General features: G+C 45.5%; 3 protein-coding genes across 9 annotated transcripts in view; 1 reads left to right on the top strand and 2 right to left on the bottom strand.

Annotated features, from left to right (window-relative positions):
• SBF2 (SET binding factor 2) overlaps positions 1 to 15,784 on the bottom strand; it is a 232,705-nt gene extending 216,921 nt beyond the window's left edge. For 4 of the 6 annotated variants that reach the window (XM_039706763.1, XM_039706766.1, XM_039706767.1 and 1 more), the window contains exon 1: positions 15,651 to 15,782. In XM_039706763.1, coding sequence (XP_039562697.1) covers positions 15,651 to 15,705 — 55 coding nt within the window. In that variant the 5' untranslated portion in view covers positions 15,706 to 15,782. Of the gene's footprint in view, positions 1 to 15,650 lie in introns of all 6 variants that reach the window. The other 2 variants (XM_039706765.1, XM_039706769.1) reach the window with 1 other exon arrangement.
• A 3,767-nt stretch (positions 15,785 to 19,551) lies between these two features.
• The window catches only part of LOC120501083 (proline-rich protein 18-like), a 40,299-nt gene continuing 36,089 nt past the window's right edge, over positions 19,552 to 23,761 (bottom strand). Inside the window, exons 5-7 of the mRNA XM_039706776.1 lie at positions 20,354 to 20,564; positions 20,235 to 20,266; positions 19,552 to 20,132 (exon numbers count right to left, since the gene is read on the bottom strand). Coding sequence (XP_039562710.1) covers positions 19,652 to 20,132; positions 20,235 to 20,266; positions 20,354 to 20,431 — 591 coding nt within the window. The 5' untranslated portion in view covers positions 20,432 to 20,564 and the 3' untranslated portion in view covers positions 19,552 to 19,651. The remainder of the gene's footprint in view (positions 20,133 to 20,234; positions 20,267 to 20,353; positions 20,565 to 23,761) is intronic.
• On the top strand, positions 21,500 to 23,755 carry ADM (adrenomedullin). 2 transcript variants are annotated; one of them, XM_039706772.1, is made up of 4 exons: positions 21,500 to 21,632; positions 22,216 to 22,329; positions 22,621 to 22,761; positions 23,250 to 23,755. In XM_039706772.1, the coding sequence occupies exons 2-4, from the start codon at positions 22,232 to 22,234 to the stop codon at positions 23,551 to 23,553; spliced, it is 543 nt and encodes a 180-aa protein (XP_039562706.1). In that variant the 5' UTR covers positions 21,500 to 21,632; positions 22,216 to 22,231; the 3' UTR covers positions 23,554 to 23,755. The 2 variants fall into 2 exon arrangements, with proteins under 2 accessions (XP_039562706.1, XP_039562707.1); XM_039706773.1 differs by having other exon boundaries at positions 21,512 to 21,632; positions 22,219 to 22,329.

Raw genomic sequence — 23,761 nt, 5'->3', positions numbered from 1 at the left:
CATCACTTCTAAAAGCATTTCAAGATTGGGTAGTTGATCAATAAAAATAATATTTCCACAATATTAAAAAAAAAAAACCTCATTGATTTTTAGTAAAAAGCACTTGCTTGGAATCAAAGGAAATACATACTTGATCTTACGTGACAGATTCACGTTTCCTGCTAAATTGCAACATAAGTGTAACTTAATGCTGTTTTACACTGGACACACTGTCACTCTAGAGCAAGGGAATTATCATGACCTCCAAAAATTTAAAATTATTCTTGGATACTATGTGCCAACTGTGTTGAAAGTTAACATCTCGGTAAGTTCAAGATATTCTTGCAATATATGACTAAGCCAGCTCATCTGAAATTTTCAACCAAGGGCTGTGAACAACAATTCAGGCAGCAGAGACAGATAAATCCCCTCTGTCTTCACTTCTTTCTTTCGAAAGCTGTATATTCACACACATCTCTCTTTCATCTGCCTCAGATCAAAACAATCCTCCTCAAATCTGAGATGTGTAAAGAAGGAATCCTCCTCCTAAGAGCCCTTCTGGTAGCCCACGCAGCGACAGCGCTGCAGAGATAACACACAACTCATTTCTCCCCCTCCCTCACTCCAGCCTTAAACGCAGTCTTTATTTGTATCCCATATCACACATCGCTGCAAATTCCTGTCCCAGAGCTTGCACAAGCTACCCACATCTCAACCCAACCTGTAAATATTACTTAGCAAATCTCAACATGCAAGATGTTAGCTCTACAACTCGCTTCCTCCTGATCTGCTTTCCAATCCTCTGCAATAAGAAGCTGCCTCAAATTCCAAGTCCCTGTTCCCTCTCCACCACCTTCACAGGATTCTTCCTCTGCACACTGTACTCTTACCTCTAATAGACAATGTTTGTCATCTCACAGTTCCTCTTCCACTGGCCTTTTCTATTCCTTATTGTTATCTAAAATATCATATATGTGTATATATATACATATATATATGTATATATATATACACATACTGTTTTTTCCATAATGCTTCCTGCCTCTAAGCATTTGCAGAGCCACAGTTCTTTAATGAGAGGAACTGGAACATGGATCCATACATGCTCACACCCAGCAGGTATCATTCACATATATCAAATGTCAGCAAACTTCCTTGCATCATACTTGATATAAAATCTGTTCAAACAGAATTTTGTGACTGGAAGGCCACCTCAACTGTCTACTACAACATTATTTTTCCCTCAACTTCACAGCAGCTGCCACAGATCTTTGGGTACTGTGATGCTCACTGGAAGTCCACACAGAATTTTAGACAGTACCCTGCTCATATGCATTAGTTTCTTTCAAAACCTGGCTTAGTTTAATTTAAAACAAGACTAAAAGGACAAAAAAATCAACACAAGTTGATTTCAACCTGTTCAATCAATCCTTACAACAATTTGTACTGTATATATATTTTCACATTGATTAAGTAAGTTTCAAAGCTTTTCTTCTACTCAACACAAAAGTATAAGAAATCATAAAGGATGAGGAAGCAAGTTTTCTCTTTTTTCCCAGAATTAACCAGCTGCTAAGATTTGTTTATTTAAGTCTGCGTGCCACTGCTCACCTACAGATGATGGAGAGTGACAACTCATCTGGGAGTTTCCCACCCTGTATATTTCCTGTGATTCCAACAGGCTAAAACAATTAAATAATATTTTGATCTCAACAAAGCAAGATTTTTATACAACAGCTGTAAAAACGCACGTTGACAATAAAAATTTCTGAGTGTATTCAATGTTTTCCTCATACAAAACACTTTCAGAACACAGATGATAAATGATGCTTTTCAAAGAAGAATGATTCACATATCCTGGTAGGGCAAATATTTTGTCTGGACTGACTATACACTAAAAACAGAGCAAAAAAACAAAGAGCTTCCAGTAAGCTGAGCCTATCTTACAGCCCATATGTATTTAGTAAAAACCAGCTCCTTACCCACCTGCCTGAACGGCACCAATGCCAACATTCAGGCTGCTCACCCCAGGGACCAGCTAACCCCACACTGTGCAAGCCAGGATTCTAAAGCACAATTCCCCCTCAAGAGACTTTGGCTCTGAGGGTTTAGGCACATTTTGCTCCAGATTCTCCAGCACTCCATAGGCTGGGGATGTGAGCAAGGCTCCAGAGTTACTGGCCTCCTGTCATGCCTGAATTTCCAAAATCTGGTGTGTCACCACCCAAACACCCTGAGCTGCCCACTGAGAGCCCTGCAGGAGTTCTTACCTGGGGAACACACTGCAGCAGAGCCCGAGCGCCTTCCAGGCCAAAACAACAGCAGCCCCTGCTCACAAGGGTCCCAAAAACACCCAGAGAATGCAATTCCAGCCCTGCCTGCCTGCCTGACCCCAAGTGAGAGGAATCCATGCCAGGGATCACGCTTCCACAGGGGCCAACAGCAGCCACCATCACCTCCTGATGTCATCTCGCCCAGCTCCTGCATGACAAACTTTGTTCTTCACAGCTGCAGGCAAGGTCCCAACAACATGTTTTGCTTCCGAACCGAGAACAAAAAGCAAGGGGCTACTTCAAACAGGCAATCAAAATTAACACCATTGTCTGGAACACCCTCAGCTGTCCCCGGGTTAAACACTATTTGTTTGTGCTCTGGCTCGCAGAGGTTAACAGTATTTCATTCCCTCCTTGCCCACAGAACACAGCTGCCAGAGTGACTTGAATTAAGTGGGAACCAACACAAAGAATGCGAATTCTTAAAAATAATGCTGTATGCAAACTTCTTTGAAATCCACAGATATAAACTTTGAAACATCCCAAGTGTGAGTGTGTATTTGTATTACTTCTAACTCCAGCAGTCTTCCCTAAAGCTGAACTGTGCATAATGTGAATTGCATTTTGCTCATGTAACACATGATATCTCACCTGATCTCCACACATAGCTAGACAAGCACTAAAAATTCTGGTAAATACCCACCTGACTGGGAAAAAAAAAAAAAATCAAACAGGAAGGCACAAAATAAATATAAATGTGTAAATGTGAATAATTATTATGGTATTTCAGGAGTTTTGAGAGTTCTCTTAAAATCATAATGTAAGAATAAAGTATGGTTCTGTGCTTGTGTTAAATCACCTATTTTCTTACTGCCATCTCCTGCCCCATAAATAAGCTACACTGCCAAGATTTGGCACATCCAAATGCACTTCCAGTGCATGCACCATTAGCAGTAAAAATAGTATTTTTTTAACTCCTCAATGCATATTTTGCAACTGCAAGAAACCGAAGGAACTGGTGGTCTGAAATGAGAGCACAAAGAAAGAAAACAGAGTCAAATTCATGTCCTAGCAAACAATTAAATGCCAGTTGACTATGGACCCGCAATTAATTAATAGAACATAACCCCTCCCTTCTGAGGTTGTGGCAGGCCCAGAATCTTAACTGGAGCATATTATAATGTGTCTGCCACAAAGGCAGGCAAACATTCTCCTAAGTGACAGAAAATCTGCTCTCATAAGTACAGCTGCTCCTTGCAGAGAGGTTTCCTACAGGAATGATGTCTGTGTGACCAATGGCCTTTAACCCAAATAAATAAATAAATACACAGTGACCCTGGTCTGAAGAAAAGTTAGTATTCAAGACACCCTGTTCCTTGTCTGTAGCAGCACTACCAGGGCCATTCCAGACAAAAGACCAAAATGTGCAGAAATACGTCACTAGTTCTGTTGTTTAGGAAATAATTGGCCAATTTGGTTCTCAAAGTCCCTGACTCTTAATATATCACCCTACTGAAATGCACCCCAAACAAGCCAAAATTTAGTATGCTTAGGGACATCAACTTAACGTGCTTTCTGCAAATTTATTCACTACACACACTCAATCATATTTACAGCAGCATTAATTCTATCTCCCAGGCATGATATGTGAGCCATTGTGGGGTCCAATGCTCAGTTTTTGGTTTGCAGTTGGTTTTGGTTTGGTTTTGATTGAAGTTGCTGAGGCTGAAACACAGAACATAACTGCACCTGTTCTTTTAATATATAAACATATATACACAAAAATATTATATATATGTGTGTGTGTATATATAGATATATATACAGAAATTATTTCTTTTCTGAAAATGAAGATAATAAACACAGTAGAGGACAAGATAAGAATTCAAAGTGATTGTAAAAGACTGGGAAAAAAGTTATCAAAAGATGTTAAGAGTGTGACTAAGGAGAACTGCAAAGCTGCAGAGTTAGGTCAGATCACCTGACTGCACATATAGGGGATGGCCAAAATGTGGTTTAGCTGAAAAGGATGTAGAGGCTAATGCAGATCATAAAGAGGCCCTCAGTGTTGTGATGTTGAGAGCTAAAAAAAAGCCAAATAAAAAGCTGAGAGTGATGTCATGTCCAGTCTTTAGGGTTCTGGATCACACAGACACAGACCACAGGGCTGAGCAGGACCTCTGGGATTCACCTAACCCATTCCTGGCCCCTAAGCTGCAAATCCCAACACCACAGTGGTTTTGGGAGGGTTTTTTTCACAATTCCACACTGTTTATTTCTGAATTTACTGATGCCATACCAGAGTTTAGGCTGAAGTTTTACAGAGAACTGTCCCAACAAATTCCAAGAACTTTTCCACTAAGTGACAATAGCTAAATTAGAAACCATTGCTATGAATTCTTTCTCACCACTAAATGTACTTTAGCTTGTATTTATCAAAACTGCATTTCATCCAAAATTTGAACATTCTAGTCACTCAGTATCATGAGCTCTCTCTGGAGCCCTTCACCACAAGTTTATTCGGAATTACTTTAATTACTTTCTTTTAATCATCTGCAAGTCTCAAGCATTAAGTATTCCACTTCCTTTTTTACTTGATATTTACAGGTTGAACAAAAAAGGGTCTTCAAAATTAATTTTGGGAGTCCATGCTACCAATTTTGCCCAGAACAGTGACAACCTGGACCCATCCTTTACCAGCAGGTCAAGAGAGGTGATTCTCTCCCCCTACTCTGCTCTCCAGACTTCACCTGGAGTGCTCCACCACCTCTGGGTCCTTCCAAGAGAGGAAGGACAACCCAATCCAGTGGAAGGTGTCCCTGCCCATGGAACCAGAGGATCTTTAAGGTCCCTTCCAACCAGAAAAATTCTATGATCCTTTAATCTACACATAACTCTTGAGACTCTTACCATTAAATCAGGAACAGCTTAGATTCAGAGATGAAAATTTGCTGCTAATTAAGTTTGGCAAGACCATGTTGACAAAAACCTTGGTCCATCTGCTGTGAAAACTCTAGAAAACATATGGTGCTTTATACAACTGCATTAAGATTACTGAAGTCCAAAGCTCCTCTTAGTAACCATCAAATGCAAAAGAATAAAAAAAATCCAGAGTTTTCATAAAACCATAAATCAAATCTAATAAAACAGACAATTTATGCTTTGGTCTCTGCAAATCTATTTTCAAAGCTTTAGGAGAACAGTTAAGACTAGGTAGGGAGTACAAACCAGACTTAGACAGTAAGTAATGAGGGCTTTCTACTGCTCATTTCTAGACTTTATATGGGGATTTTTAAACAGAACTATATTCTGAGTCTTCTGCTTCAGTATTTATTAGTAACCATGACTCTTCTTGTTTTCATATGAAACCTAAAACAAGAAGAATTACTGATTTTTGGGGAGTCAGGGAGGAGAAGGAGAAAAGAAATTAGGGATAGGAAACAACTCAACCCACAGACTTGATTATAACTTTAAGAACACTGGCTGAGAATAAGCAGAACACACAACTCGGTTGCAAAGGAAGACAGGAGATCCATAGGTTTTACTTTCCAGCATCCTATCCTTAGCCATCTCAAATTTGGGAAATGAAACATCTCTAAGGGTTTATTCCACAGACAGAAACAATGAGTTACAGACCAGTTAAGGCCTTCCTTTAAAAATTTATTATTGTTATTATTACTTCTATCTGAATCTTGCCTCTGGGTTTTCTAACTTCAAATAATGGTAGGCATATTCTCAAGAAAACAACAGATTATGAAAACAACAGTCTTCTGAGTTAGGCCTCTCAAATCCCACCTCACTGTAAAGAGCAACAATTCTCATTTTTATTAGAATTGAGTATGGATGTAAACTGCTACCTTGTGTCTTCTACTAGGCTATCAGCAAGAAGAGCAGCTCTGATTATCAATTATCAATTGTCTAGAGACAAGTCTAGGGAACCCACATGTTCTTGAACTGCAGTTTTCCAAAAAAGGCTACTTACTAAAACACTGGCCACATTTTTGTAAATTAAAAACAAAAATAATAAAGAAACCTATAAACAAGCATGTAAACAATTTTGTAAGAATGCAAAAACATCTTACAAGATCACAAAGGCAGAAAGTGTGTTTTCTGAGCTCTTTTCAAGACCACTCTCTCACAAAAAATGAGTGACAGTCTTGCCTCTTCCAAAAAGATGCCATGTGGCAAGAGAACAAAATTATAAAAAAACAGCCTCCTCGAGATTATTTTGCTAAACATGTATGATCTCATCTCTTTTAATAATAAACACTATAAACAAAATATTTGGAAAACACGGTGCTGAAACAACAACCTAACAGAAGAGTCACAACTTGACTGGACGCTGTTGACTCAGTGGCAAACCTGGTATCATTATTTATGCACGTTAATCAAACAGGAAAGAGAACCTTTTGAAAGAAGAGTTTTCAATTCCAAATCACAAACATGTGGCTCTCTATGGCTTTGTTTTCTTTTCAGTTGCCTGTAGCTGAAACAACACAGCCACTTGCTCTGGCTGTCCTGCTGAAGAGCAGTGCCACCACAGCTGCAGGCTGAGCACAACCTGCAAGGGGTTTTGGGATGTTCCAGCTCAGAACTGGCACCAGGGTCCAAAATCGCTGCCTGCAGCTCAAGGCAAACCTGAGACCTTCACAGGTGCTCCCTGAACTCACTTCAGCCAAGTGGACCAGAATTTACCACTGAAAATAAGCATTCCAGGTTTAGTCACTATAAATTACCCAGGGAAGAAACATTCCTCTGCAACGCTTTGAACACCTGCATGGATTTCTGAACACAAACTGAATATTTATTATGACAGAAAACATCCTTTTATTCTGAGTGTATGCCTCGTTATCTTATTTGTTTTGGAAATATCACTAAAAGCATCCATTCCAAACCTTGGGCTTTCTACCACTGCTGAAACTTACTGATCATGAGAAACACATGCTAGTTTCCAATTTTGCAAAAGCAAGCAGCTCCTGAAATGCATAAAATAATTCAATAATTGCACTTCTAAGAAATGTAGGGTGAATCCCAAGGCAGCAGCTCTTCCCTTTCTTTACAGGAAATTCCAACTTGTTCCTCAGCTGCAGCTGGGCACAACCTATGGCTCAGGCAGAGACTCCAGGCAAAGACACTTGACAAAAAGCAAATTCTGCCTGGCAGCCCACAGCCTAAAAGAGAAAGACTCTAAATAGATTAAATTACACCCCAAAAATATGGGGGGGAAATATGGCTTTAAATCCATGTTTTAGGAAGGCTTTAAAAATTTGTTTTATCACCAATTTTTCTCTGAAACCTTTTAAAAAATTATATATTCTTAAAAATATCTGTTTCTCTGTTCATGAACTATAAAACAAGAAGAAAGAAAATGGAAATCCTCTTGTAAGTTCTACTGGAATGTTTTGTATTAAACCTAGTTTAAAAATAGCATATACCAACAATATAGACCAGTAACAGCCCAGTCATCACACGAGCTTCATAAAACTACTACATGTTTTTCTGGGAAAATAGATTAATTATGAAGAAACAGCTCTGCAGAACAAAGCATGTGGCTTTCTTCTATTTTTATGCAATTTGCATGTTTATGAAAAGCAGTCTGTGTAATAGAATTAAAAAAAAACAGCTTTCCTAATTTTTTTGACAAGTACAGTATGCCCATTCAACAATATTTCAAGAATTAAAATTCCATTACAGATGAATTTATGACAAGGTCACAACTTTGTCTTTCGAGTCTTGAGCATTTTATTAGTCACACATACAGCTTATTCTTACTGCCATTTAGGAATTAGATTTACAGTCCAGAGAACAATAGTCACAAAAAAGGACAAGCGTTCTTCGTCCAAACCATGTTAAATGTACAAATTTAAACTGTGGAAGGCTTCAACACAGTGGTCAAGCTAAAAGGTTTACTGGGCTTTAACTGGTGCAGTTATAACTAAGAAACAAAAGTGTGATGTTTTTTAGATACACAAATAACAGCTACAGGCATCACTAATGGTGCTCTATCTTGTTCTTTAACTATTTTCAATTTTCTTTTTTTACTTAAACAAAATGCACCATATAAAGTCTCAATGGTTGACATCTGCTTCCAGCTCAATTATTTCAGTAAAATTTCACACCAAATACTTTTTCGGCTTCCAAGAAATAAGACTGGGGAGAAAAGGATTTTTTTTTTGGCCTAAACTAAAATTCTACCAAACATGCTTTTAGGCCCAAAATTTACAGAAGGGACAAAACCTGGCCGTGGTGCTTGTGTGAGTTTATTTAAAGATGAAAACCATAAAAAATCAGACTGAGTGGCCAAGAGGACTTCATCTCAGAAAACCACAGAGTAGATAAAGAGAGTTAAATGGATACTGAGAGTGAGAGAAGGAAGAAGAAAGTGAGAGAGATGATAAGGCAGAGATTCTTCTGGAGCAAACCTAGAAGACAGAAAGCATTCTAAAATAGCAGAATGTGTCAAAGAGTAAGGAGGAGGAGTGCCCAACGTCTTGTGAAGGGTTCCTAAGCCACGAGGCAGGGCAGCCCACTACAGAGTCTGGCAACATTCTGTACTCCTGGCATCACTGACCACAGCAGCTGGCAAAAGGAGCTCAACAAAAGCCACAACCTTCCACAAACGAAGTCAAGGTTCCAGAAAGAAGAGCTGTCATCCCTTTTCACCCACAAGCATCTGAGAACTCCTCTGCCAGAATGTCTCATCTTCCTTCCAGCTGCTACTCCAGCAGACCCAACCCGACACTCTAACATTTAAAAAAGACATTTTCTGTCCTGCTTCAGATCGATCCAAGTGTCAGATAATGGATTTTCTGGGGTTTTAAGTCCTAGAAAACAACAAATGAACCACGGTAAAAGGACATGATAAGGACACTATTATTACCTTCTATTTTTTCCCCCTTGAATTTCTTTCTGAGTGATTGATTTTGTAAGCCCAGTAACATTCCTTTGTCTCTTTTTATCCACTGAAGTCTCCCATGGTCCAATGGGGTTTTGCATGCAACTATCCTGAATTTGTATCCAGAATTATGATGAGTTTGTTTTTTCTGTCTCTCAGCTTTCCTCCACAACAGCTACACATAACCCCAGACTGTACTGTCACCAAGTGCTGGTTCTGGCTGCAGCAATGACAGCCCGTCACCCACGTCCAGCCCAGTGGAAATTTTGTGGTTATTTTGACACCTACAACATAACACTACCAGAAAGGAAACAAAGAATTCAAGCTCTGTTCAATGATTGCATTTTTTCGTAGTATTCAATCTCTGCAGAAGATTGAAAATTGAGAACTGTAAACATTAGAGACATGAAATCAGGATCTATCTAGTCACTAGCAGATAAGCAATAACCAGCATGTTCTTGGCTCAATGAGCAGGGATTTAGCTGCCAAATCCCAATCAACACTAATTGGATTGTCCTTGACTTCAGAACATACCACTGACACCACAGGAGTAATTTATTTCAACAAAGACATATAAATGGAACACAATTCCCAAAACGCCAAGCAGAAGAAAATTAATTTCATCAATACTGATAATGCCATTGTTAGAAATAATTTTTTTCACTATAGAAGAAAGGAGCCTGAAAGTCTCATGCTACTGCAAAGAGGAGTGGGAGGAGAGACGACCCAAAGGAAAAGCTCCTACTCACCAGTAGATATTTGCAGGACACAACTTTCACTGACAGCTATCACGGCTGGACTGTGAATCTGCAAATGATGCCACAGTGACTGTGGTTTTCCTTTGTGAGCACCAGTAACTGGGGAGGTAGTTGGTACTTTAAATTGATGTCAGAGAACTACCACAGCAGTGTAATTCTCTGCCTCGCTGTTACAAGACAAGACTGTTATGTTTGGGGCATTGGAGAAGTTAAATGTCAGTCTCATTGTCCCTCCACTGAAAAATATGATTGTGGTTATAGAAGGCCAGGGCTTACACAGTACTCAGGCTTGCATATCAAACTGTTTGCCATGAACAGGCTGCAGGAAAAGTGTCTTTTTGTCAGATAATCCACAAAGCTAACCCAGGACAGAACAGGGAAGAGAGAGTTCCTTGACTGCAATTTAGTCACAAAGATAGGAAATGCTACTTCCCTCAGCATAATCTCTGTGCTCGTATTTCAGAACAAATGAAGATAGCTTACAGAGAAAAAAAAAATCAGCCTCCAAAAATATTTTCGTTTAAAATGAAAGGCTGAGAAAGAAGTGTTTTTATTGTTGTTGTTATTATAATGCAAGACTGAGTGAGTAAAGAGTCGAAAATCCCAGTTCTTTAGAAATATTCATTACAGACATGTGAGGGAAAGAAGATCTCCATGATTTCTGTTGATTTTAAGATTTTTCCAAAATGAGAAATCCATACACCAAAATCAAAATAATTTTTTTAAGTCAACATTATGTACTAGAAGCAACTGCTTAAATATCTTTTAGGAATACATGCTACCAAAAAATAATGGGGGTCCTCCAAGCAGACTTTCAAGAGAGCTTTATCTCACAAAAGAAACCAAATCAAACAAACAAACACCACCACAATCAAAACAAACAAAATCACGTTATGGAAATATATTTTCCTCAATCTGTTTCAGCACAGTGTTGTGGAATCTGTTGTATTTGTAAAGTAAAGCACAAGGTTTGCAGGAAGAGATCATTTCATCGACTAATTGGTTTACAAGTATTTGGGGTGCCATGCCCTGCCCAGCCAACGACAGCCACTTCCTAGCAGCACACAGGCACACTCCTGCTTTCTGCTCCACTGCCAGCACTGCTCTTGATGCTTCATTCCACTGCAGCTACAACAATTCCCCTGCCACAAGAAGGATTTCGTTTTTGTTGTGTTTTTAATCCCTTTGAGATTTCCCTGGATTGCATTTGAATCAAATTAAGCTGCAGCACAGATAAGAAAGCTACTGAAGTAACAGCTTTATTTCCTTATTTTTCTACATTTTGTTTTACAGAGATTGGATGCCATGGCATCAAGCAATCATCCACTCCTTATACACACACTAGCTCAGTGAAATGCCCAACTGTGAATATACAGCAAATACACCAGGAAATCCTCAGATATTATATTCTTCACAGGCAAAATCTGCTCACAGGAAAAAAAAATCAGACAACTCCATTTAGAAATTTCTCCCACTCCATCAACAATCACTTGTCTTGTTCAAAATCCTCTGAGATACAAAGCTATGTTACACAATAAAGGCTTTCCTGAAGAGGAGTTGATAAAAATCAGAACAGAAACAACCACAACAGAGCCTACACATGTTATACCACCATTTATCAGTTGTGACAACAGCCAAATAAAACTGCTATGCTGTTGGAAGCCTTCTGTCCTACACACTGCAACTGCACACAGAATCAAGAACAAATCATTCCTCTGTCCTCTCAGAGCAACCAAACCCCACAGAAAACATCTTGCTCCTTTTTTCTCCTTTAACTTCTGGTTAAAAAAGGTTTTCTCCTTCAACTTCTGGGTACAAAAGAGCATCCTACAGGAAAGCTGCTATGGGTGTATGGGAAATTATGAAATCCAGTCTTTGGATCCTCTCTTCTTTATCCTTACCTTTCAGCTGCTGAGCTAAGGAAGACACAGAATGTTTTCTCTTTTACCTTTTTCAAGGAGCACTGTATGTAGATTCTAGGGATAGGTTTATGATTAGGCCTTATACCAGCAAAACCAAACACAAACGAAACAAAAAATGTATTTTCTCATGCTCTTCTGTAATCTTTGCAAACATCTGTGTTCCTCCTAAATCCCATCCACATTCCATTATTCAGACATATTAAATGAGAATTTTTTGGTGAAGTGCATCAAACACACTTCAAAATCCATGAAAAAAAAAAAAAAACATGAACAGTAAGGTCTCCTGGGATTTCTCCTCGCTGTTAGCCCAGAATGCCTACATTTGGTAGCACCTTTGCTCCTTTCAGAGACTTCTGCCAGTGCCTTTTGTAGCCAGTTATGTAACAGCCTTATATTGTGCTGATATGCTGGGGAGAAAATGTGGTTATCTACCTCAGCCAAGGTTCAGCTGAAGGCAAAATACACTAAGGTTGGTTGCTTTACTCTGTGTATCACTGAAATCCCTCATGCTTTCACTGTTAGAACAAAAAAAAAGAAAAAAAAAAAAGGGGTTAGTAAAGCTGGGAGATTTAAAAATCTGGTTTCTCCAACTCTGTCAGGACACTTCACATGCACTTCTGACAGCAGCTACTGCTGCTGCAGCTCTGAGCAGTGGCTCAGAATGAGTTCTTAAAATACACAACTGCCATTAAAACTATAATCCATGGAAGCTGTTTTATGGTGAGAGACACAGACTGAGCAACCTAAGCGGGAATACAGAGCAGTGTACCTGAAAGACAGAAAAAGCTGGGTGAATCAGGTCACCCTCAACACCACAAAGACTCCTCAGCTCCTAAGTGCCTGCAACTCTGTTGACACTTGTCAACAGCAAAGCTCATTCTCTGCTCAGGCAGAGCCTCTGTGCAACTTGCCAAGCATGAATGAGCTGCCTGTTAGGCAAATTATCCAAGGGCTCCCATTAGTTTCCCTGGAGCGTGTAGGACACCAAGGCTCCTCACTAACTTCTTTGTGCCCAAGGCTCTAGGACCATTTAGGCTGATCTAAATTCAGGGTGCATTGATGTGTCTTTCAGCATGCTCCTGACCCTCCTCCATGCCAATACTAGCATTCATCTGACATCCTGGTGAGCCAACACTGAAAAATGAGCAATAAAGTAATCTAAGGACAGCAATGCAGGTAACACATTGATCTAAATTCAGGGTGCATTGATGTGTCTTTCAGCATGCTCCTGACCCTCCTCCATGCCAATACTAGCATTCATCTGACATCCTGGTGAGCCAACACTGTATGAAAAATGAGCAAAAAAGGAATCCAAGGACAGCAACACAGGTAACACACCCAGCAAGAAAGGTCTTTTGGACAGGTCAGCATCCTAAAGTGAGCTGGATCCAAAGGAAGATTTAACACAATAGGAATGGCAGCACTAGGACTGCTGTGACATCAATTTACACAGGCCTAAACCAGAACAGGAATGGACTTTCACATGCCTGATTCCCAAAGGACACTCTCTGGTTTATTTGAGGACAATAATCACTTCCCATGCAGACTACGCTGGATAAAAACTTGTAGCATGAGTAACAAAATTGTTCCAAAACAAGAAAAATCTACAGATCTGCTCCTAAACTGCGTAAACATTGCATTTTAGATATTTACAGTGAATGTTGTTTGAGTAAAGCCAGAAAATCATCACCTTAACCACATTTTCAGGGGTAAGATATTGGCACATGTAAATAAATCCATAAAAGCAGTGAGGGGAGAGCCAGCACACCCAGTGGGGCTTTCCTGGGAGAGCAGCCACTACTGTAAACACCCTTCCCTATAAACCACAAGTGTTTATCATCCAAATGCTGCTGACACACAGGTTGGGGGGAAGGGTACAGCATCTTTGTTTGCTTGTTTACACAAAGCTATTCCACAGATTATGCCTGGGAAAAAAAGAAAAAGAACCACTACAAAATGTAATTACACTCAGCATTAAAATCAAGCACATGAAAACCAAGCCAGAAGGTAGCTGGAGATGAAAAAAAAATAGGAGAGAAAAAAAAAAGGAACATACTTAAAAATATAAAAGCTTCAAGGGTAGCTAGTCTATAATCCTAGAAATGTTTGTCCCTGCTTTTCATATAGAAGGAAGCATAATAAACACATCAAAAACTACATTTTTGTAAGAAAAATAAAGGTCAGTACTCCATGTATTATGGGATTGCATGTGGGGGTAAAGGAATCTGGAAAACAATGCATGCCTAGTCTTCAACAGAATGTTGTTCCTTCAAGCATTTTTCTTATGAAGCATTAAAGTAGCAACAAGTAATTTAAATAATAAAGTCTAAACACGGGCATGACCTTTTTAAATTAAGGTTCAGGAGTTATTTCTGAATCTGCTCAATTTCTGGATCTGCTCAATTTCACCCATGCAAGCAATTCTACCAAACTTCACGAAACAATTTACGTATGGGAAGTTAAACACATACTTAAATACTACAGATGAAGACATTTTACAGACATAAAGCTTTCCAATGCAATCTGTAATTTCACTTCACATACTCTGTCAGACTGATCATAGCCACGAAGCAAGCAGCCTGCTTGCTTTGTCTTCTTAAAGTACATCTGGGTTTTTTGGTTGCTTTTTTGTTTTGATTTGCGTTCTCTCTAATTTTGTCAGGAAAAATGTTCCAAACAGGAGAGAGGCAAAAGGAAAGGTCTTTATTTTTAAAACAAAATACTTCCCATTTCACATGGCTTGATTTTGACAGTACAATTAGGACAAACCTATTATCAAATGGAGTGGGAGGGGAAACCAGGATGTAATTAAGAGAATAATAATTGCAGAATAGTAAAATCCAAGACACCCTTAGCAGAACTTTGTAAGACACTGCATCTTTAAACACACAAATATAATGATTTCTCTAAAAATTATGTTTCTTTTTAAAAACCCCATGGTCCGAGTTTATTAGCTGCACTTTTTGAATTAACAGTACAGACTACACGCAACTGCTACTTCAAAGAATTACTCTGAGTAACAAACTTGAGTGTTGTTTGGTTTATGCACAGTCAAATAAATTAGAGAACATTCGACTGTTTAAAATATTGTTTATTAACAACATACATTCAAAGGAGCGCTCTGAAATACGCAGCACAAACACATTCCAGCTGACAATCACTTCGTTTTCCAGTCAATTCAAACACTGATTTGGGATCTCTGCAGCAACAAAGCTGGTACCGTAACGGAGAGTTACGTAACACAAACCACTCTCTCTTTGCCCACAAAACGACAGCAGACACCACTACTTCCCTTTCCCCCAGCGGGCAGCACGCATCCCGAGGCTTTAGGAAGAGCACCCGTTCCTTCCCCACCGGGAGCCAGGGCGCTGCCCCGGGGATGCGGCACCGCTCAGCGGGGATGGCTGCGGGCGAGGCGGGCAAGCCCCGCTGCTGGCCCAGCGCAGCCTTTGTTCTCCCGGGAGGCGCGGCTGTCGCGCCCCAGCCGGCGGGACACAGGTGGGGACCCGCGGGGCCCGGCACGGCCGCGGGCCCCGTTTGAACCGGCCGCGCTTTGGGGAAGGAGCCGCAGCCGCAGCCGGCGGGCGGGGCGGGCCGGGGCTGCCCCGGCCGGGCGGTGCAGGAGCCCCTGCGCTTCCCCCCTCGGGAAAGGGGGATTAACCCTTGGCTCGCCCCGCTGCCCTCACCCCCTCCTCCCCCGGCCGGACGCGCGCCCCGTGCGCGCCGCAGTCTCCTCCTCCCGCGGCCCGGCCGGAGGCGGGCGGGGGCCGGGGCCGGGCAGGAGCAGGCACGGCGGGGCAGCGCTGCGCGCAGCCACACCTACCTGTCTTCTCGTGGTCATAGCCCACCACGATGAAGTAGTCGGCCAGCCTGGCCATGGCTGCGCGGGGCGCGCCTCGGCCTCGGCACCCCAGCGGCTGCGGCGGCGGCTCGGGGCAGGCTCAGCATCCTCCGCTCCGCGCCCGCCGCAGGAGGAACGGCACCACCTCAGCCATGTTGGAGGCGCGGGCACGCCGTGCGCCTGCGCGCCGCCCGGACCGCTCGCCGTGACCCCGGGGCTGGGCGGGGCCGGCACGCCGCTGCCAGCGCCGCGGCCTCCCTCCGCAGCCCCCCGCGGGCGGGGAGGGCCCGGCGGGGGAGGTCCGCGCCCCGCCCGAGCGGGGCTTTGTCTCCCGGCAGCCTCCCGCTGTGCGGTGGCCGCCCGGGGGGCAGCGGGTCCGGAGCTCGTTCCCCTCCCAAAAGTCACTCGCGGCGGGACGGAGCGCTCTGCGTGCCCGGGGGGAGCCAAGTGTTTGAGCGGGGCTGCACCTCGCCGCTCCCGCGAGGAGCCGCCGGGGCCGGGCATCGCCCTCACCGGGGCTCCGCGGAAATGGAAGCCGGCGGCGAGGGAATCGGGGATCGCGCTTCCAGCCATGTGTCCCGGCCGCGTTCTGTCCGGGGTGTGCGGGACGCGCCGCCGCGGGGGGAGCCGTGCCGCGGCCCCGCTGCGCTCTGTGGCGGTGCCGAGGGTCGGCGCGGGGGTCTCGGCCCGGCCCCCTCACAGCAGCGCCCGCGGCGCGGAGCGGGCTGTGCTGCACGGCACGGCCCGGCCCGGCACGGCACGGCCCTGCTGCTCCCCGGGGCACCGGCCAGCGGTGCCTCGGCGTGACCCGCGCGGCCTCGGCCGTGCTGGGCCGGGCACGGGCGGTGGCCGCCGGGGCGCTGCCGTGGTGCTGTTTATAACGTGCAGATGAGGCAGGCACCTTTCGGACAGTGGCCCTCGAAAGCACGGTGGACTTTGCCAGCAGTCACGGAGATGCTGAGGATAAACGAGCGGACAGTAGTGCGCTTGGGTGGCTGGAGAGCCTGCAAAAACCACTCGGATAAGCTTCTATGTACGTCCCGTTTGACAGCGCAGAGAGAAGAAGCAGCGTGGAGAACATGGGTTGCATCCCAGGGAGGAGCAGTCGTGGGTACTGAGCTGGGTGTGGAAATGCTGGATTCGCTCCTGACGATCCACCCTGACGAGGGACCCAGCAGACAGTCATTAGTGGTCTCAGAGACATTTCTGCTTCAAACATGCCATTCTTACACCTCTTAGCTGGGACATAGTGATGCAGTGTCTTGCTGATAAACCAGATGCAGATTGGTCAGGAAGCTTCAAGCAGCGTTCCGCTTGTGCCTTCTCAGTGGAGGGCAGAGGTTGACATCTCGGAGTCATCAGCTTCGTGATTTAGCTGTTTTGGAGCAAATGACATGTGTAAGGATCCAATCCTAATACATTTCATTGTTTAGGAGTAAAGAAGAATGTGTAATACATACATCAAAAAGATTGACTGTACTTTTTGAGAAAGAGATGCACTCTGTGGGGTCAGTCACTTTAAGAGTTAGGTAGGAATCTTTGTTAAGTTGTACACAGGCATTTTGGTTGCAGGACATAACAACAGTTCACAAAAGCAAAGGATCCTGTTCTGTACAGCTAAACCTGAAGGGAAAGTTTAAAGACACTAAGAAATTATCTAATTTGGATCTGGAATGGGACCTTAGAGTTATCATATCTGCACTCATAAAAAGAGTCAATATGCAATAACAATTCTCAATAATAAAATCTCCCTGCTCTTCTAACACAGCTCCTCTAGCAGGAGAGAATCACTCACACCTTTCCCAGAGCACTTAAAAATGCTGGTTCCAGAGAAAGGTGTTTATTTAGTCATTTCCCAATAATGCTAGTGCTCACTTTACAGCCTGGCTCCTTTTGCCATCTAGATCAGTACAGCCAAAGTTTATAAAGTTTATAAGAAGTGGCAGATCTTAAAGAAGAAATAGGAAGTTCAGTTGAGCTTATTTATTTCACAGAATCACAGAGTGGTTTGGGTCAGGAGGGATATCATGTTGTTCCAACCCTCCTGCAAGGATCATGCCACTAGACCAGGTTGCTCAGATCCATCCAACCACACCACAAACACTTCCAGGGATGTGGCATCCACAACTTCTCTGGGCAACTTCCCTAAGTACAGAGCAGTCTTACGTTCTTACAGGACAAATGAAGAAGTGGAGCAGACACAGTGTTTGTTCACCTAAGTTGTCATGAAAAGTGAAACTGAATGCTCATCCAGAGCACCCATCCTTCATTCCCTCACCTGCAGCAGGGTAGCCCAGCTCCTCACAGGAGAAGCAGGGGCTCACAGAGGACACCAAGGCACGGGTCTCCACAAGCACCTAGTCATGTACTTGCTCCAGGGGAAGAATTGCAAGGCTGCAGCCTCTCCAAGAGCCTGAAAGCACTCAAGGGACAATGTTGCCACACTCACATTGTGCACTTGCCAACAACAAGGTGTGAACGTCCACAATACCTTCTACAGTTCACTCCTCCTTCAGGAAACAGAGAATTCACACTCTGCCTGCAGTCTCTATCGCGTGTCACCCCAACCCCTGCCAGAACAGGGGGCAGCCATGAGCCTGACCAGATTTCCCCTACCAACAGACATCCCCCACTCACTTTGGAGGCTTTCTTTGATGTACTCAAACCTGTCAGACGAAAGGCTCACCAAAGCACCTCCAGCAGAACTACCGAAATGGAATCAGCCCTTTGTCACTGTGCTCTTGGCACGGAGAGAACTGGCTGAGTGCAGGCACTGACATTGAGGTTTTTCTGTGTGGAGCTTGACTGAGGTTTTAGATCCTTCAGGGGGTGCCATTCTTCTATTAGTATTATCTTTCTGCTGATTTCACGCAGCCTGAAATACAATCAACTCTATTCATACTCATGGCATATGAATTCAGAACAATTTGTTTAAACAAAGTGAAACATGCAAAGGCACTTCCACTGGCTTCAAACAACAGTTTCCTTCCATAATTAGCACAGAATACGTGCCTCACTGATTCCCCATTGCTACCCCACAGATTTTAGACCTTTTCTTTTCATATAAATCTCAGCCTGAATAAAATGCTCTATAAACAGCAACTCATCTTCACCGTGTCCCTGCCAGAGCAGATACTTGTTGTAGGGTCTTCGGTATGGGAGCACCAAGAGGCTGAGTGGTACACCCAGGATAAGCAGTAAACAGGAGCTGGCTGCTCCTCCAGGCCAGCTTGCCACCACGGATGAGGCAGCATCCAGGACACCCTGCACTTCACATCACACACTGGTCTTGCTGAACTGCTTGGCATTGCCTCAGACTCTCACAGCTTGTGAGTGATATTGCTATGGAACATTCTGTGGAGTTTTTTGGGGGGTTTTTTGTTTTGTTTTTTTTTTAAAGGAAATAACTATTTGTGGCATAATTTTTTTTTTAAAATTGGTCATTGTTACATCACAGTACCAATTGAGTGACTATTGCTCATTCCCAAACTGCCTGAGAATGCAAGTTCATAGAAAGAACAAAATGAGCATCTGAACAAAGAACATGATGTTTTGTGGCAGATTTGAACCAGCTTCACCTGCTAACGCCCTTTCACAAATCACAGCAGCAACAAACTGATCATTTATGTGTCAGAGTTTGCCACCTCATGAATTTGTATGAAGTAATTTTGTATCACTGAGATGATAGTTACAGTCAGTATGCAGTATAGAAGAAATGTGAGAGTTGTGTTGCTACTGTTATTACTATTTCCTAAAGCAACATAGGATTTTTTCTGCATTGTTTGGCTTAGAGTATACAAAACACACTTCCCGTTTAAGCCAAAGATTTTAATGAGGGATTTTCCAGCATTTGAGGAAATGTGTGATTTTTTTTTTTTTTTTAACTGGAATGGGAGACTTAATTTGAGTCAAAGCAATGCTTATCACATAAAATCTTGTCTTCTCCTTCGGAAAAAGTTAGATTCAGTTTCAACTTCTGCTAATCAAGGAAATACTTGAACTCGCACGAGCTGGAGCTGCCTGATGAGGTCTCTAAAATCAGCCATCGCGGGCTGATGCAGCCGTGCAGCTCCGGTCGTGATACGGTCCCGTTCTAGACCACTTATTTTCCCATCTCTTCCTCCCTGTGTTTCCCCGCAAGCCTCTCGCTCTGCCCGCTTGTGCCCGGAGCCGCGGGGCCGCGGCTCGGCGGAGCGGCAGGGACGCGGCTGAGCCCGGGGCAGCCCCGCCGGCTGCCGGCGCTCCGGGGCCGCCGCCGCTCGGCCGGGCAGGTGCGGCGGCAGCGGCTCCGCGCCGGGGGAACGCCTCGCCCCGCGGAGCCGCGCAGGGGGCTCGGGCAGAGGGGCGGCCGGCTGATGCCATGGGGAGCAGCGACAGGCAGCGCTGGCTCTCCCCGCCGGCCGGGCCAGCCTGTCCCGCACAGGTAGATGCCGGAGACAGAAGGCTCCAGCTGTCTGGACGCTGCTGGAGAGCGGGAGGAGGGAGGAAGGGAGGGAGAGAGGGAGAGAGCACCTTAGACCGAGTGAGCCGTGCACAGGAAAGTTTCCGTCATCCCCCTGCACATACCTCTCCGGGGTGTTGTTATACACCGCGGTTATCTAGAAAGACAGAGTCACGAGCACACACTCACTCACCTGACTTTTGAAACACTTTGCTTGGGGCAAGATGCGAGAGAAACTTCTCACCAGCTCATTCCTTCCTGCCGAGTGTCTCTCGCCGGCCAGGGGACCCTGGCGCCCCAGGGCGCAGATCTCCCGGGGCATTTCCCTCGGTGCCGCCGAATTTGCACTGCGACAAGTAAGCGGAGACACGGTGCATCCGCTGCTGGCTTCCAGCACCCCCTGCGAAGCCGGACCTCTGCGTTTCTGAAGCGTCACGGAGCAAAGACCTTAAAGACTGTAAAAAACCGAACAACAAGGTGGTCAGACTAAGGTTTTGCCGCTGGCCAGCCGAGAAAATGCTGTTAGAGATCCCGATCCTGCTCTGGTTCAGCTTTCTGACCGGGAAGTAAGTGCACTCACATCCGCGAGGTTTGCGGATTGGGAATAGCACAAGGCACGGCGGATCTCCCCGGCGCCCGTAACCCCAGGCGTTCCAGTGACCCCGTGTTTGTCCCAAAGCAATGCCACTTGCTCTGTTCCGAGGCAGAGAACTGGGCTCTGACCTTCACTTCCCAAAACCATTTGAATCGTGATCTACTTGAATCGATCAAGTAAATCAAATTCATTTTGTTAGACAAAATAATGCACCCAGGTTAAGTTGTGTATATTAATGATGCCAAATTTGCCACCTCATTACTTAGGTAAAGAAGGCTGTCATTCCAGTTACTCATTATAAATTCACGTTGTCCAAATATGGGTTTATTTTTGGAACTTTGATATTTGAGGTATTTTCATGGATTTTGGAATGGATTGAATCTGGTTTCCACTCCCCTGCTTTCACCCACCTGAAGCTAAGATGTCTAGAATGAGAAATTATTCTACAGACAACATAAATATAGTTATATTTCGGCAGTTAAAACCTCTGTCCCCAGTAAAACAGGCTGAGGGGCTCATCGGATTTTGCAAGTTGTGCCATGACTCAGAATCCCAAAAGCTGCCGTTATAATTAACAAAATACCAAGGGGGTTGTTTAAGATAAATTTCAATAATCCTCTTAATTTCCACCCCCCCCCCCCCCCCCCCCCCCCCCCCCCCCCAGTGTTGCCCCCAATCCAGGTCAGAATGCTTAAGGAGTGCTTGAAATGTGGGGGTGGGGGGGTGCCAAAAGAGAGATCGCCCAGCCACGCCAAGGTCCACCCACTTCTCAGCACTGCTCTATAAAAGCGAACAGAGGAGCGCAGAGCTCGGCAGTGATTACTTCACACACACACACAAAGGAGGAGTTCTCGCTCCTCAGGAAACCCTGCAAGCTCGGATCGCTACTACAAAAACATTTGTCTCAGTGGATTATCCTCACTGTCAGGTAAGAGCTATTTTTTTTTTCCCGTCCTTGGCAACAACAAAAGATTCAGGGGAGGTGGAACGCAAGTAAAACTCTACTAAATTTGGACTGTCTTGAAGAGTTTGGAGTTATGCTGTGGAGTCTTGCACTGGCTCTTGGCATCAGCTGCAGTTTACAACATAAGATCCAGAACTAGCTGGTTCTGCGTGTGAAGTGGGAAGAGGAGCTATCAGGGAATAAACTTCCCGGCAGCAAAACACTTGCTGGAGTTTGGAAACGATGCGTCCGATAGCCAGCTCTCTCTGATCTTATGGGTTTGCTAAATCCTAGTGCGAGCCGCTGGGGGTATTCTGGAAATCCTGCTGGTATTCAGCCGCCTCTGCAACTAAACTCTCGACAAACGTAAACTTTGGAGGCTCTGTTATTTACTCTGTGATAAGTTGTTGAGCAAATATTAGCTTCTGGTTCATATCAGACACAAAGTCCCCGGTAGCCTGGGGGCTCTGCGAGGGAAGGAGCTCTCTGGAATCACCAGGAATAAAGGACAGTCCTTACTTGACTTTTATTAGCAAGCACGCTTACAGTTCTTCTCTTTTCCTTCCAGCAGGAGCCCAGCCAGAATGAAACTAGTTCACGTAGCCCTGCTCTATCTCGGCTCTGTGGCCTTCTTCGGGGTGGATGCTGCAAGGGTGGACGTAGCGACAGAGTTCAAAAGAAAGTGAGTATCGGAGCGCGCCCTCCCGCCAGCGCCCCGCGCCGCGCCTGGAGCCGCCGAGCCCCCGCGCCTGGCTCCGGCAGCGGCCAGAGGCACTGCATTCCCTGCAGGAATTGCAGCTCCTTAAAGGCCTCGAGCCCTTTTAGGAAACACTGGGGGGGAGGAAAAGAAAAAAAAAAAAGGGAAAAAAATCTCGGCGCTGGCAAAGATTTTCGCCCCTCGAATCTATTTGGTTTGGCTCCCGCCCTGCAGACTTGCGATAACAGGCTCTCCTCTTCCCTTGTGCTCTTTCAGATGGACGAAATGGGCACTAAGCCGAGCCAAGCGGGATGTGAAGCCTGCGGGCTTGCTCCGAGGGCTGGGGGCAGCCGCCGACGTGCTGCCTCTCATACGCACCCAGGACGTGAAGGAGGATTCCCGAGTCTCTCCTCCCAGGTAAATTCCAGCCCTTCCTGGGCTCGGGCACTTGCTCGAGGCAGTGGAAACTTTCGGGGTCCCCTGGTTTCCGGGTGTTCAGGGTTATTCTCGCTGTCGATCCTCCCCGCCCCAGAGGCAGGTCCTGCCCGGGCTGCCCATCGCGCTGAAAGCAGCCTCCCGCCTTCCTTTCCCCGCGCTCTTCAGCTGGCGGGAGATAGTAGCGCCTTTGCTGCGAAAGTCAGATATAAATAGTAACTTGAGCCCTGGAAGCATAGGAAAAAGTAACAGCCGTAAATCGGCGGGGCCTCTCCTCGCATGGGCAGCAGGCTCTGCTCCGCGGAGGGCACAGCCGGGACTGCCGGGGGGCAGCCGGGCACGTCGGGACGAGCCCGTCTCCAGCCTGGGGGCTCCCTACCCTGCAGACCCTCCCGTTCCCTCGCCCACCGGGCCCCCTCCTCCGAGCCCCCCCTGCTCTCTTCTCATGCCCGCTCTCTCTCTTCCTGCAGCAACCGGGAGGATGCTCACATCCGCGTCAAGCGCTACCGCCAAAGCATTAACAGATTCCCCCACTTCCAAACAAAGGCGTGCCGCTTCGGGACGTGCACGGTGCATTGGCTGGTCGACGAGCTCCACAGGGCGGCCGTCAACGACAGGAACGATGCCGCCCCCCCAAACAAGATCAGCCCCCAGGGCTACGGCCGCCGGCGGCGTTCCCTGCCCGAGCGCCGCAGCCCAGCGCGCTCCCCCAGCTCCGGGCGGCGCCCACGGACGCGCCGGGCGCAGCCCCTCGCCGCCTTCCTGGGAGTCTGAAGCGCCGCAAGACCCGGCCGCGGCCGCCTCGACGGATGGACTGAGGCACGGGCTGCGATCCGCCAGGATTCGCGGAGAGCGCCTGCCCGGGCGGGACCCCGGCGCGCCCTCCGCGGGAGCTGAGAAGGGCAGCGGACGCTGCGCCCCCCGCCCGCCACGGACTCTGGCCCGCCCGGGCCGGGCACCGCCGGCTCCCGCGGCCGCCGCC

Source organism: Passer montanus, unplaced genomic scaffold (assembly GCF_014805655.1).
Source record: "Passer montanus isolate IOZ18808 unplaced genomic scaffold, ASM1480565v1 scaffold2, whole genome shotgun sequence".
Taxonomy (NCBI): Eukaryota; Metazoa; Chordata; class Aves; order Passeriformes; family Passeridae; genus Passer; species Passer montanus.
This window is presented reverse-complemented; position numbering and strand designations above follow the sequence as displayed.

Excerpts from the sequence above, each read along its gene's own strand:
- ADM (XM_039706772.1), top strand. The coding sequence starts at position 22,232 with ATGAAACTAGTTCACGTAGCCCTGCTCTATCTCGGCTCTGTGGCCTTC. Across the intron at positions 22,330-22,620 it reads GCGACAGAGTTCAAAAGAAA|ATGGACGAAATGGGCACTAA; the intron begins GTGAGTATCGGA and ends GTGCTCTTTCAG. Across the intron at positions 22,762-23,249 it reads TCCCGAGTCTCTCCTCCCAG|CAACCGGGAGGATGCTCACA; the intron begins GTAAATTCCAGC and ends CTCTTCCTGCAG.